We start from the raw sequence: 15,311 nt of genomic DNA on the forward strand, positions 1-15,311 counted from the left end.
TGATACCTTATTTCTTAAATAAACGTTTCCACGAGAATGGGAGAACTCCGAGGAAACACGAGATCTTCCTCCAATTCATTTGCATACGGTGTATTTTCGCAAATTATAACTATTTACATGCCTAAGAGAAAGTTATTTGTATTACATATTGTCAAGGTGTGATTGACAATTATGAGCAGCAATTTCAGTCATTCAAAGTGCCGATATTTAGCCGAGTGCCGGTGTTATTCAAAACCTCCGTAGCATTTGAAAAAATTAAAACTGACAATCATTCCTAAATAAACGTTGAAGACAAATCACTTACAAGTACGTTTAAAAAATCTAGAAATATTGCACACATATTGTTCAGTATACACATTCTTACACATGTATTCATAAAACTAGTGGCGAATTCACCAAGTGCCGAGTTAGCCAAGTGCCGAATTCACTGGGTGCCGAATTCACCAAGTGCCGAGTTTTCCAGGGGCCGAGTTGACTAGAATTCGTACTTAGAGCAAATCGGGCCTCAACGATTCAACATTATAGAGGGTATTCTACTAATTTTACCCCTATTTCATTGACCACGCAAGTAGTGCCAGTTTATGAATGGAGGTTTTTTCTTAAAAATTCTTGGGGATGTATTTGGGGTGGAATTGTGTTATTCTAGGGCATAGATGGAAAGAAGAGGGTCTGGAAAAAAATTAATAAATTATAATATGGGAAATTCTGCTTTTAAGTGCATAGTAGGAAGGGAGTAAATAGGCCATTGTTTATCTGCTTCTCTAAGGGAAAGGGAAATATGCAGGGTTGGGTTTACTTGCGGTGTCATAACAGGACTTGGGTACGGTGAATTTTCCTGAGATTCACAAATCTGTTGGGACTTGTATTGCTCTAAGTCTGTCAAATTTCAGGTAAGTTGAGGTGGTGGATTTTTTTAATATTAATTTTTATGTTATAAAGAAATGTATGGCAAAATAATTGGTAATCTGTGTCCATTATAGCTTTTAATATTGAATAATTTTTTAACTGTTCAGAGTTATCTTTCTTAATTCGAACACGTATTTCCTGTCTTCCTTAACTAATCACTTCTAAAAACGTAAAGCAGATCATCTTCCCTAATCATCTGTGAAAACGTAAAACCCTTACCAAATTACCTGTAAAAACGACTAATCCAGTCTGCAATTTCTCCGTAACTTAAATCATAATGAATTAAGACATTCTATTGAGAGTGATTACACAGGGTGTAGGGGACAATGCATTGTACAGTGTACATACACGGAAAAAGTGGGGTCCTTCCCTTTTTATTTCTTTTTAATTCTTATTCCTCAAATTTTAAGATGAAATTGATCGACCCACTTGAAATCATAAAATTTGTTTTAAAATGGTAAAATCAATAGACCGAGAATATTGGTATGGCTTTCTATTCTCTGAAGGCAAATATGATAAGTAGGTAAACTGCATCAATACAAACTTTAAAACTATCAAGCGTATACAAACTGACGCTGTGCATTTAAACCACAGGACTAAACCTGTAGACGGAAGGTCGAAATATCAGGGACGCCATATTGGATTTACGGGTGTGACATAAGATAATTGTTTAAATGATCAAAATATAATTACTGTGAAAGATCTATATTTTCACTGATCATAATGTAACCAGTTCCTGTGAAGGAGGGGTTGTATCTTTGGTACGTATTACTGTCCATATTTCTAATGAATTCAAAAATATTAGATTCCATGACTAGTTTTAATATCACGTTGTAATTTTAGTTCGTATATTTAACCTGTCAACATGTTTAATTTCTCTCTTTTATATTGACAGATAACTTGTGTGACTCAGATAACAGATATGTTGCACCCCCAGTGCAGTGCCCAGTACGTCCTACTGTGTGACCTCTGTGAAACTGTCCCCCTACAGAGCCACTGTGAACTTTGTAATGTAAATTTATGCAAGGCCTGTGTTGAGCAACACCTTTCTGATTCATCTAAAAGACATAATGTCGTGTCCATTTTACACAGAAAATCGACTCCTAGCTACCCAAAATGTCCGAAACACGCAGATAAACATTGCGAACTTTACTGTAAGAAATGTGACATTCCTGTCTGTTCTACCTGTGTCTCAAAAAAGCATAGAGGGCATAATGTATGTGATGTTCTCGAAAACCTCAGCTCTAGAATGGAAAGTTTACAAAAAGACTTAAAGGAACTGGAAACCCGAATTTATCCTCGATATGAAGAAATGGCGTCTGGTGTCCAAACTGAGAAATCAGAGTTACAAACGAATTACGGGAAACTGACAACAGCTGCCGATCAACAAGGAGAAGTCTTGCATCAAAAGATCACCGCCATTGTCAACCAAAGAAAATCCGACATCGAAGAGATGAAAAATAAACATATGGCTGCTTTAGATAAAAACGCAGATGAAATTACACAGAGAATTACAGAACTTAAAAATATCATTGAAGACCTGAAGATAATACTCAAAACTAAGTCCGTCTCTCTAGCGTCTACTTACAAATCTAGAAATGGCGAGTTCCGACAGTTACCTCCTAAAGTCCGAGTTAAATTACCGAGTTTCTCTCCTTCTAAAATAAATAAAGATCACCTCAAACACATGATCGGTTCTGTATCATCCTTGTCCATTACACCAGATAAACAAGGCTACACGATGAAGACACCAGAAGCTGTATCGTCTCCTCCAGTCAAACCATTGCTTGATAAACTGCGACTCACCGCCACCATAAACACTGGTTATTACAGATTATACAGTGTTAGCCCTCTCAGTGAAGAACAAGTCTGGACATGTGGGAATAACAAAATCATGAAGCTCTTCAACCTCCGGGGTCAACTACTGACATCAATACAAACAGAGTCAGGGAACACACCAGAGGACATAACAGTGACATGGGACGGATATCTTGTTTATACTGACTCTGATAAAAGAACTGTAAATCTAGTGAAGAATAAACAAATAGAGACCGTGATCACACTACAGCGTTGGAAACCTTGCTATATTTGCAGTACCTCCTCTGATGATCTCTTGGTTACGATGGACAGTAATGATCTCAAACAATCTAAAGTTGTGCGTTACTCTGGCTCCACAGAGAAACAAATCATTCAGTTTGATGATCAAGGTCGCCCTCTCTATTCGTCTGGTTACAGTAAATTCATCAGCGAGAACAGGAACCAGGATATCTGTGTGGCTGACTGGATAGCTGGTGCAGTAGTGGTGGTCAATCAGTCAGGAAAACTCCGATTTAGATACACTGGTCAGCAATCATTTTATCCACGCGGCATCACTACAGACAGTCAGAGTCACATCCTGGCAGCAGAGAGTCAGAAAAACCGCATCCACATCCTAGATCAGGATGGACAGTTCCTCAGTTACATTAACTGTCGTTTAGATCTTCCATGCAGTTTATGTGTGGACATCAAAGACAATCTCTTTGTGGCTGAGTCTGACACTGCTGAAATGCATAAAATCCAATATCTATAAACACAGTGTTAATTACACATCTAAAACAGTGTTGATTATATATCTAAACACAGCATTAATTACAAATCTAAAATCGTCGTAAAATACCCTGTTCTATGTTCATCACAGTAATAAACAGCATGTTAATTATACAGCTGTGTTAATTACATCAGTACATGTCATTTCTAATTAAGTGTGTATTAACAATAAATGTGTTTGTTTATTTGTGTCTGATTAAACATTAGTTTGCTTGTTATCCTTGTTATGTCTCAATGTAGATATGTATATAGACAGATAGACATGATTTTATAGCGTACAGTATTACATTATTAACGAGTACCTACTTAGATTGGTACTATAATAAAACAAAGTGACCCTAAACGTGCGGGCTTCAGCATAGATCTTAAAATGCAAGGTCAGTCTTCTGTTTATCATGTTAATAAACAACATATATCCAAGTCTCCACAATTCTACAAAATGAACAAATCGAAACCATGTCAAACTGAATTTCCTGTAATTAAGAATCTTTAGAAAAGGCCAGATTTAGTCCATTGCAGCAATCAATTAATTAGGGTCCCTGTTATATAGGAACCCTAACGTGATCAGCCTTGTCCATGTACAATGTATTGATAGTTTTCTGGACCTTTTGGCTATCCATGCAGCCATTATATTGGATTGAATATTATAGCCAAGATCAACTTATATCAGTTGAATAGGTTACAATTCAAGTTTTGAGTTTGGGCTCTTTTGACCTATATTTCATAGAGTTATGGACCTTGAACTCGGCAAATAATGCCACAAAGCGGGACTTGTGACACTTACCACCACAATGATGTTTAGTTCTGTTACTTTCATATGTTTAACTGATGAATAATCTCTAAGAATTAAAAATGTAGTAAACAAGACGTCTAATATTTTATAGTGGTATTCTATATTACCACTCCGACTAAAGGGGTATATAGTATTGTCCTGTCTGATTGACTGTCTAAAACTTTCACCTTGATCATAACTTTTGAATGACTAGAAAGTGTTTTTATGAAAAACAAATGTCTCCCCAAATTGAAAGTGCTCCAAATGAAACCTCCTCCCCTTAATGTAAAGTATGATATGAAGGCGAAAGCGTGAACAGGAAGATATACATTATGAATTCTTATAAGCCATATAGGAGAAGTGTTCACTGTCCCTACTATATGCACATCTGCAAATGGCATTAAAGTATTGTACAAAGTTTTCAAGTCTATCAGATAAGTCATATATTGTGAGAAGCGTTCACAAGCTATTTGAACACCCTCAACCCCTCTTAAATCCAATATAACTTTTAAGAAAATAATTGAATCTTCCTGTCCCATAATCTCCTGAGCTATCAAGATAGAACTTTCATATTTCGTATATAAATTCTTAATGACGAGTCTTTTAATTTGATTCCATGATTCTATTTACCTCTTGACCTTGGCTTTGGAATTTGACCTACTTTTAACAATACTGCATACAAAGTGACAGTAGAACTAATTTGAGTGATCCACGTCCAAGTAACATCGTTGTTAAGGAAAACATACCTGTGGTGAAATACCATGATGGATACTTAACATTCATACCTGAAATTGAATTTATTGGAGATTCTGTATTTCAGACAACTGGTCGCAATGATCAACTAGGATTATCTCTCTAGACGACGGACTGTTTTTATCCACGATAGATCGAGAATGTTATTGCGATGACAGTAGTGAATGGGTTGCATCATTAACATTTAAAGAAATAAGAAAGGGACTCCCAGAAAACAGGCAACAAGCTGTTAAAAGGGCACATATATTGGACTTCAGCCTGAAGAACCCAGTAAAGTGCCAACATGCCACCACATTTATGCAGCAAATTATAGATTCTGGACATGCGGAACGTGCACCATCCCTCAATGATTCTCAAGGATCAAAGTAGGTGATGCTGTTCTTAAGAGGGACGAGAAGTGCTCTTCGTTGTGACTGGAAAATGGCAGTAGTTGAACGTACATTTCCCAGCAATTCAGACAAAAAAGTACGTATCTAGGAGTTACGGGTAATACAAAAGGGGCTAGATGTATATTATACTCTTCCGGTTACAGAACCGGTTCTTTTGCTACCCGTGTGATATGACAGCACAAGGTGTCATTTCTTGGAACTATGGAAATTCATTTGTAAGGAAATATATGTAGTGATATCTCCCGATATCAGATGGGGAGTGTGAAGAGTTATCGTTATTTGTTAATAATTGAATAGGTTACAGACTACTAATTTTACCCTTATTTCATTGACCAGTTTATGAATGGAGGTTTTTTCTTAAAAATTCTTGGGGAAGTATTTGGGGTGGAATTGTGTTATTCTAGGGCATAGATGGAAAGAAGAGGGTCTGGAAAAAATAGAAAATTATAATAATGGGAAATAGCATAGTAGGAAAGGTGTAAATAGGCCATTGTTTACCTGCTTCTCAAAGGGAAAGGGACATATGCAGGGTTGGGTTTACTAGCGGTGTCATAACAGGACTTGGGTACGGTGAATTTTCCTGAGATTCACAAATATGTTGGGATTTGAATTGCCCTAAGTCTGTGTCAAACTTCAGGTAAGTTGAGGTGGTGAATTTTTTTTATATTAAACTTTATGTTATAAAGAAATGTATAGCAAAATAATTGATAGTCTGTGTCCAATATAGCTTTTAGTATTGAATTATTTTTTCATTATAATATTGTCTTATCTTCACACTGTTCAGAGTTATCTTTCTTAATTCGAACACGTATTTCCTGTCTTCCTTAACTAATCACTTCTAAAAACGTAAAGCAGATCATCTTCCCTAATCACCTGTGAAAACGTAAAACCCTTACCAAATTACCTGTAAAAACGACTAATCCAGTCTGCAATTTCTCCGTAACTTAAATCATAATGAATTAAGACATTCTATTGAGAGTGATTACACAGGGTGTAGGGGACAATGCATTGTACAGTGTACATACACGGAAAAAGTGGGGTCCTTCCCTTTTCATTTCTTTTTAATTCTTATTCCTCAAATTTTAAGATGAAATCTCACTTGAAATCATAAAATTTGTTTTAAAATGGTAAAATCATTAGACCGAGAATATTGGTATGGCTGTTTAATTTTATTCTCTGCAGGCAAATATGATAAGTAGGTAAATTGGATCAATGCAAACTTTAAAACTATCAAGCGTATACAAACTGACGCTGTGCATTTAAACCACAACACTAAACCTGTAGACGAAAGGTCGAAATTTCAGGGACGCCATATTGGATTTACGGGTGTGACATATTACAGTGACATAAACTGTACGAAAATGGATAAGATAATTGTTTAAATGATCAAATTATATTTACTGTGAAAGATCTATATTTTCCCTGATCATAATGTAGCCAGTTCCTGTGAAGGAGGGGTTGTATCTTTGGTACGTATTACTGTCCATATTTCTATTGAATTTTAAAATATTAGATTCCATGACTAGTTTTAATATCACGTTGTAATTTTAGTTTGTATATTTAACCTGTCAACATGTTTAATTTCTCTCTTTTATATTGACAGATAACTTGTGTGACTCAGATAACAGATATGTTGCACCCCCAGTGCAGTGCCCAGTACGTCCTACTGTGTGACCTCTGTGAAACTGTCCCCCTACAGAGCCACTGTGAACTTTGTAATGTAAATTTATGCAAGGCCTGTGTTGAGCAACACCTTTCTGATTCATCTAAAAGACATAATGTCGTGTCCATTTTACACAGAAAATCGACTCCTAGCTACCCAAAATGTCCGAAACACGCAGATAAACATTGCGAACTTTACTGTAAGAAATGTGACATTCCTGTCTGTTCTACCTGTGTCTCAAAAAAGCATAGAGGGCATAATGTATGTGATGTTTTCGAAAACCTCAGCTCTAAAATGGAAAGTTTACAAAAAGACTTAAAGGAACTAGAAACCCGAATTTATCCTCGATATGAAGAAATGGCGTCTGGTGTCCAAACTGAGAAATCAGAGTTGCAAACGAATTACGGGAAACTGACAACAGCTGCTGATCAACAAGGAGAAGTCTTACATCGAAAGATCACCGCCATTGTCAACCAACGGAAATCGGACATCGAAGAGATGAAAAATAAACATATGGCTGCTTTAGATAAAAACGCAGATGAAATTACACAGAGAATTACAGAACTTAAAAATATCATTGAAGACCTGAAGATAATACTCAAAACTAAGTCCGTCTCTCTAGCGTCTACTTACAAATCTAGGAATGGCGAGTTCCGACAGTTACCTCCTAAAGTCCGAGTTAAATTACCGAGTTTCTCTCCTTCTAAAATAAATAAAGATCACCTCAAACACATGATCGGTTCTGTATCATCCTTGTCCATTACACCAGATAAACAAGGCTACACGATGAAGTCACCAGAAGCTGTATCGTCTCCTCCAGTCAAACCATTGCTCGATAAACTGCGACTCACCGCCACCATAAAGACTGGGTATTACAGATTATACAGTGTTAGCCCTCTCAGTGAAGAACAAGTCTGGACATGTGGGAATGAGGAAATCATGAAGCTCTTCAACCTCCGGGGTCAACTACTGACATCAATACAAACCGAGTCAGGGAACACACCAGAGGACATCATAGTGACATGGGACGGATATCTTGTTTATACTGACTCTGATAAAAGAACTGTAAATCTAGTGAAGAATAAACAAATAGAGACCGTGATCACACTTCAGGGTTGGAAACCTTGCTATATTTGCAGTACCTCCTCTGATGATCTCTTGGTTACCATGGACAGTGATGATCTCAAACAATCTAAAGTTGTGCGATACTCTGGCTCCACAGAGAAACAAATCATTCAGTTTGATGATCAAGGTCGCCCTCTCTATTCATCTGGTTACACTAAATTCATCAGCGAGAACAGGAACCAGGATATCTGTGTGGCTGACTGGGGAGCCGGTGCAGTAGTGGTGGTCAATCAGTCAGGAAAACTCCGATTTAGATACACTGGTCAGCAATCATTTTATCCACGCGGCATCACTACAGACAGCCAGAGTCACATCCTGGCCGCAGAGTGTCAGAAAAACCGCATCCACATCCTAGATCAGGATGGACAGTTCCTCCGTTATATTAACTGTCGTTTAGATCTTCCATTCGGTTTATGTGTGGACATCAAAGACAATCTCTTTGTGGCTGAGTCTGACACTGCTGAAATGCATAAAATCCAATATCTATAAACACAGTGTTAATTACACATCTAAAACAGTGTTGATTATATATCTAAACACAGCGTTAATTACAAATATAGAATCGGCGTTAAATAAACATCTACTCTGTTCTGTGTTCATCACAATAACAAACAGCATGTTAATTATACAGCTTGTGAATTACATCAGTACTTGTCATTTCTAATTAAGTGTATATTAACAATAAATATGTGTTTGTTTATTTGTGTCTGATTGAACATTAGTTTGCTTGTTATCATTATCATGTTTCAGTGTACCTGTTTATAGAGACAGATAGACATGATTATAGTACAGTATTACATTATTAACAAGTACCTACTTAGATTGGTACTATAATAACACAGAGTGACCCCAAACGTGCGGGCTTCAGCATAGATCTTAAAATACAAGGCCAGTCTTCTGTTTATCATGTTAATAAACAACATATATCCAAGTCTCCACAATTCTACAAAATGAACAACTCGAAACCATGTCAAACTGAATTTCCTGTAATTAAGAATCTTTAGAAAAGGCCAGATTTAGTCCATTGCAGCAATTAATTAATTAGGGCCCCTGTTATATAGGAGCCCTAACGTGATCAGCCTTGCCCATGTACAATGTATTGATAGTTTTCTGGACCTTCTGGCTATCCATGCAGCCATTATATTGAATTGAATAGTATAGCCAACATCAACTTATATCAGTTGAATAGGTTACAAATCAAGTTTTGAGTTTGGGCTCGTTTGACCTATATTTCATAGAGTTATGCACCTTGAACCCGGCAAATAATGCCACAAAGCGGGACTTGTGATACTTACCACCACAATGATGTTTAGTTCTGTTACTTTCATATGTTTAACTGATAAATAATCTCTAAGAATTAAGAATGTAGTAAACAAGACGTCTAATATTGTATAGTGGTATTCTATATCACCACACTGACGATAGTATTGTCCTGTCTAAAACTTTCACCTTGCTCATAACTTTTGAATGACTAGAAATTGATTTTATGAAAAACAAATGTTTCCCCTACCCCCCAATGTACAAGTATGAAGGGGAAAGCATGAACTGGAACATAGACATTATGAACTCTGATAAGCCATATAGGAGAAGTGTTCACAAACTATTTACACCATCCACCCCTCGGATCCACTACAACTTTAAGGACAACAATTGGATCCTCCTGTCCCTACAATATGCACATCTGCAAATGGCATTAAAGTATTGTACAAAGTTCAAAGTCTATCAGATAGGCCATATAGGGAGAGAAGCGTTCACAAGCTATTTGAACACCCTCCACCCCTCTTAGATCCACTATATCTTAGGAAAATGATTAGATCCTCCTGACCCAACAATATGCACATCTACAAATAGCATTGAAGCATTGTACAAAATTTCAAGTCTATCCGAAAATCCATATAGGAAAAGAGATTTTGTGACAGACGGACAGACGGACAAAAACAATAAGTCTCCTCCTGCAAGAGGAAAGACATAATGAGAGATAGGGCTTTCATATCCCATATGTGCATTTCTTGTGACAAGATCTTTATTTTGGTACAAAAGTATGTGACCTTGATATTTTACCTACTTTTAACAATATCTATCTAGGCAATTTCTTCTGAACTATTTAAGGTAAGGATTTCATATGTAGATTTCTTAAAACAAACCTTTCATTTGATTCCATGATTTTTAATGTAACGGTCTTGATCTTGACCAACATTTAACAATACCTAACCTAAACAATATCTCCTAAGCTATCAAGAGAGAGCTTTCATATTGTGTATATAAATTCTTAATGACAAGTCTTTTTATTTGATTCCATGATTTTATATACCTCGTGACCTTGGCCTTGGAATTTGACCTACTTTTAACAATGCCTCACATATGCAATATCTCCTAAACTATTTAAGGTAGAGTTTTCATATTTTGTATATAAATTTCTTATGACATGACGTTCTATTTGATACCATGATCTTTGACCTGGTGACCTTTGAGTGTGACTCAAATCTCAAAAACTTTTACATCTCTGAAAAGTTATGAATGGTTGGTGATAGGACTTTCATGTATCATAATTATGTGCATTCCTTGTGACATGACCTTTCTCTTTGCACTAAAGTTTGTGACCTTGTTTATTGTTATTTGTTACCACTGGGAACATGGCGTTTCACAAACTCTTCTTATTGTAGGTGGAATATTTCATGAATTTGAGATATAAAAAAAACGACCTGAATAATTTCACACTTCATAATTGGAAATTTTGATATTACATGTACATTGATCTAAATGTGGAAAAATTGAGAGAATATAAAATTAGTGATTATCATTATTTTGGTAAATCAGCATCCCACTAAAACAAATATCAAGGATGCACCCATATGGCAGCAATGTAATTAAGTAGTTGATTATGCGGATAGTTTTTTTCAGGTCAAACCCCAATGTCAAGGTCACAAGGCCAAAAAACTTTCGACCATGTTACCAGTCTTCTTCAGTTGTGTTTATCTGTCATAGCAATGTAATGAAACACTATATACACAAAAGTACTATGATGTCACAGCGAGTACTACAATTGAAAATTAACGTCATAGTTGATATTGCACGAAAAACATTTGAAAAAGGTAAGATTCTAATAATAGTTAACAACACTCACCCAGCCCCATCCTCAAATATGAATATGTGTGCAATTAAATATTTGCCAACTTTTTGTTTATTCCGAATGGTATGTAAGTATTCAATTATTTGTTTCATAAATTTTCTCTAAAATGATGATAAATGTCATCTTTGTAAAGTTTATCAATTCCAATAATAGAATAATCGTCTATACTATGAGAATCTGTATAGAAATAGCAACAAGGTAATCAATTTCTTGTCTAATAAATGACAAATTCAAAACATGCCAATGTTACACACAATGAATGACAATGGTACACATAATGAATGACAATGTCATGCATAATATACAACAAATTAGTATGCCTCTGTACTATTTTCACCCATGTAAGTAGATGGCACCACTCAAATAATATGTAATATTGTTCAGAAATGTTAATTGTGTAAAATATCAAAACAGAAATATTTCAATTTTAAAATACATATGGCTTGAAAAATGGTTTCACACAAGTTGCAACAAATAGTATATTTTGGCCAAACTTCTATGTTTAAAATGGGTGTAACTCCCAAGAAACAAAAACATTCCTGTGAATATGCACATCTAGAAAGCATAAATCCATAACAAATACAGAGCGACAGGAACCTCTGTTCAGCAGTTTCAGAGGAGTACCAAATAGTATATTTTGGCACAACTTCTATGTTCAAAAGGAGTAGGTATAATTCAAGAAGAAAATTTAATCAGAATTTTCTGGAAATATGAGCATCTACACAGCTAGTCCTTATTAACTACAAAGTTTCATGACTTTCCGTTGAGCGGTTTCAGAGGAGTTGTGCGGACAAGAACAGGACTGACTGTCTAAAATATTGTATTCTCCGCAACTTGTTGTGAGGGGCATAAAAATCTATACTAGTCCGATTCATGGGCACCAAATACATGTATGTGCCCTCCCCCAATTATTGGGGTGTGTGGGAGAGGGTGTCCATAAGTTTGGTGCCTGTGGTTTACAGTTTGATGCCTCCTAGACAGCATATATAAAAACAGAGAACTGTATACTATGTCATTTTATTGCTTTCTATACACTTGTTCTACCTCACACCTGTCTCTTTCACAAACTCCTCTAAACATTTGAACACATTATATGTCTCTGGTATAGAGTCAAGATGAGCACAGTTTAATAGGATTTCACAATTCCCAGAATTCTTTAGGAACATGTATGCCCTGCAAGATAAATGCCAGTATATGTATTAGGAAAGTGACACTGCACTCGAACAGTAACTTGAAATTGATTTATCATAAACTATCCTAAATCCTTTTAATATTACATGTAATTCAATTTTATGCATACTTGTTAAATTCCCACATGTATCTTAGTTGTCAAATTTTTAAGCGAAATTCTCAAACTGTTCAGAGGTGCTAAGATTTCAATTATTATTTGAGGCTTTTTAGATAGCTTTTTGTTGTCTCAACAACGAAAGTAAACATCATTTACACTCTGTGCTTTTACCTGTACAATGCATAAAAGTCATTTTCAGCCTGCATCATCAGTCTCTTTAATGTGTTGATACTTTGAGTGTACTGAAAGGTATAAAGAAGCATTTATATATCAAGGTCAAGAGAATTTCTTTGTAACCTTAATTAATCATTCTCAGGCAAAAGAAAATAAATCATGTGTTGCATTTTAGGCTTTCCAAATTACCTTCAGATTGAATTGATTAATTACCTTCAAGTTTGCTTCAATGAACTGTTTGATAATTACAGTTTAGCTCCACCATGAAATGGCTGAAATATTGCCAAAACGGTGTAAAACTGTAATCAATCAATCAGTTTGACTCTATGAACTATTTTATAATCACCTTCAGTTTCCTTTGATAGATTGTGTGATCACTACCTTCATTTTGCTTCTACGAATTGTGTGATAATTACTTTCATTTTGCATTAAAGGGACTGATTCACGATTTTACCCAAAATTTTGTTTTTCACTTTTAATGATCAAAATCTACTGTCTAATGTGTTTGAAAGATTTCACATGAAAATTAAGGTGAAACATCATCACAGAAGCTCATTTTAGAGAGTTTATTATTTGTTTTGTAAACAAAGATTGCGGTATGCTATTGCTTACGAATTTTTCAAAAGAAATGGATATCGATCTAAGTATTATCATATCTCTCACATTTCAAGCATTTTTGGGGTGAAATGTGTCATCTAAAAGTTAGAATTTGTGACTATGCAAAATTAAGATGCATTATATTACAAAATCAATAGTTCACTTGTTTGTTTGTTTACATAAAAAGACTCGAGTCTTTGTTTACATAACACATATTTAAGGCTAAAATATTACATTTATTCTTGCATTCAGAAGGTCAAAATTTTGGCTGTCAACATTAAATGAGCTATATTTCTAATGTTTAACATCAAAAATGAAAAATATTTTTATCAAAAATCGTGAACCAGTCCCTTTAATGAACTTTCTGATAATAACCTACAGTGTGCTTCAATGAACTGCCTAACAATTACCTTCCTTTTCCATATTTCTATGAACTGCCTGATAATTAACTTCATTTAGCCTGTCTCTATGAAATGCCTGGTAATTACCTTCATTTTGCCTGCCTCTATGAATTGCCTGATGAGTCCAGGGTTGTCTGTACTTAAGCTGTTCACTGACTGACTCCAGTCATCACAGAACTTGGTACAGTCTACAAAACCAAAAAGAAAAATTAACACTGACTCCGAGTTATAAGTCTCTAAAACGTTTGACGTAATATCAATTTTAAATTTAATTTCAAAAGATTTGCAAAATTTTGCCTTATAACATTGGAACACATCTTCCTAATATACATTTTCAGTCTTCACAATGCCTATGCCATTTTAATTCATAATTCTCACAGCCACGTAAACCTCTCACAGCTATTGTACGTATTCAGAAAGCCTTGACATTGTGAATATGCCTATTACAGTGCTTTAACTTGGTGACAAAGTTTGACTTGCACTATAGTTAAGCTGATCTCCACTGTAGTTAAGTTTACTAAAGTTTTCAAACGAGAATGAAATTTTGCTGTGACACTATATAGAAATTCTTGTGCAACACCAAATTAACATCAAATCTAAAGGGTTATCTCAACATTAGTAAATATACTTTGAAGTTCACGTCATACAAACCAAACTAAGAGATATTTCCAATGCTCTGCTTATTAACCTTATGTTCAGGTATTTGTATCCTCTTGTTTCCTGTGTAGTATTTAGAACCATTTCTCCACTTTTACTAATATGAACAGTGCTATTTATGTCATTTACCCTATACAGCTATAAATTGTTCTAAGATTTGGTTAACTTTCTATCCTCTACATCAACAAGAGGCCCATGGGCCACATTGCTCACCTCAGTCACCTTGGCACACATCTAAAGATTTTCCATATATATTTGCATGTAAAATTTTGGTCCCTATTGTGGCCCCAACCTAACCCCGGGGACAATGATTTTTACAAACTTGAATCTGTACTATGTCAGGAAGCTTTCTTGTAAATGTAAACTTCTTTGGCCCAATGGTTCATAAGAAGAAGATTTTTAAAGATTTTCTCTATCTACAAGTCTGTGAAATTTTGATCCCCTATTGTGGCCCAATCCTACCCCTTGGGGCCATGATTTCAACAAACTTGAATCTGCACTATGTCAGGAAACTTTCATGTAAATTTCTACTTTCCTGGCCAAGTGGTTCTTGAGAAGAACATTTTTAATGATTTTCTCGATATATTTGTATGTAAAACTTTGATCCCCTATTGTGGCCCCATCCTACCCCTGGGGGCCATGATTTTAACAAACTTGAATCTGTACCATGTCAGAAAACTTTCGTGTAAATTTGTACTTTCCTAGTCCAGTGGTTCTTGAGAAGAAGATTTTTCTCCCTATTACATGTATTTGTATGTAAAACTTTGATCCCCTATTGTGGACCCATCCTAACCCAGGGGCCATGATTTTCACAAACTTAAATCTGCACTTAACAGACTTGAATCTGCACTATGTCAAGAAGCTTTCATG

General features: G+C 35.5%; 3 protein-coding genes across 3 annotated transcripts in view; 2 read left to right on the top strand and 1 right to left on the bottom strand.

Moving 5' to 3' along the window:
- The first annotated feature begins 1,488 nt into the window (after positions 1-1,488).
- On the top strand, positions 1,489-3,708 carry LOC125668906 (E3 ubiquitin-protein ligase TRIM36-like). The gene is made up of 2 exons (XM_056162266.1): positions 1,489-1,667; positions 1,802-3,708. The coding sequence occupies exon 2, from the start codon at positions 1,829-1,831 to the stop codon at positions 3,473-3,475; it is 1,647 nt and encodes a 548-aa protein (XP_056018241.1). The 5' UTR covers positions 1,489-1,667; positions 1,802-1,828; the 3' UTR covers positions 3,476-3,708.
- Positions 3,709-6,644: 2,936 nt separating this feature from the next.
- On the top strand, positions 6,645-8,892 carry LOC125670063 (uncharacterized). The gene is made up of 2 exons (XM_048904998.2): positions 6,645-6,875; positions 7,010-8,892. Exon 2 carries the CDS (start codon positions 7,037-7,039, stop codon positions 8,681-8,683), a length of 1,647 nt encoding a protein of 548 aa, XP_048760955.2. The 5' UTR covers positions 6,645-6,875; positions 7,010-7,036; the 3' UTR covers positions 8,684-8,892.
- A 3,430-nt stretch (positions 8,893-12,322) lies between these two features.
- The window catches only part of LOC125670074 (protein Njmu-R1-like), an 18,691-nt gene continuing 15,702 nt past the window's right edge, over positions 12,323-15,311 (bottom strand). The window contains exons 9-11 of the mRNA XM_048905024.2: positions 13,872-13,972; positions 12,784-12,854; positions 12,323-12,497 (exon numbers count right to left, since the gene is read on the bottom strand). Coding sequence (XP_048760981.2) covers positions 12,365-12,497; positions 12,784-12,854; positions 13,872-13,972 — 305 coding nt within the window. The 3' untranslated portion in view covers positions 12,323-12,364. The remainder of the gene's footprint in view (positions 12,498-12,783; positions 12,855-13,871; positions 13,973-15,311) is intronic.

The sequence above is a fragment of the Ostrea edulis genome, chromosome 4, assembly GCF_947568905.1.
Source record: "Ostrea edulis chromosome 4, xbOstEdul1.1, whole genome shotgun sequence".
Classification (NCBI taxonomy): Eukaryota; Metazoa; Mollusca; class Bivalvia; order Ostreida; family Ostreidae; genus Ostrea; species Ostrea edulis.

Coding starts and splice junctions, on each gene's coding strand:
- LOC125668906 (XM_056162266.1), top strand. CDS start 1,829: ATGTTGCACCCCCAGTGCAGTGCCCAGTACGTCCTACTGTGTGACCTC.
- LOC125670063 (XM_048904998.2), top strand. CDS start 7,037: ATGTTGCACCCCCAGTGCAGTGCCCAGTACGTCCTACTGTGTGACCTC.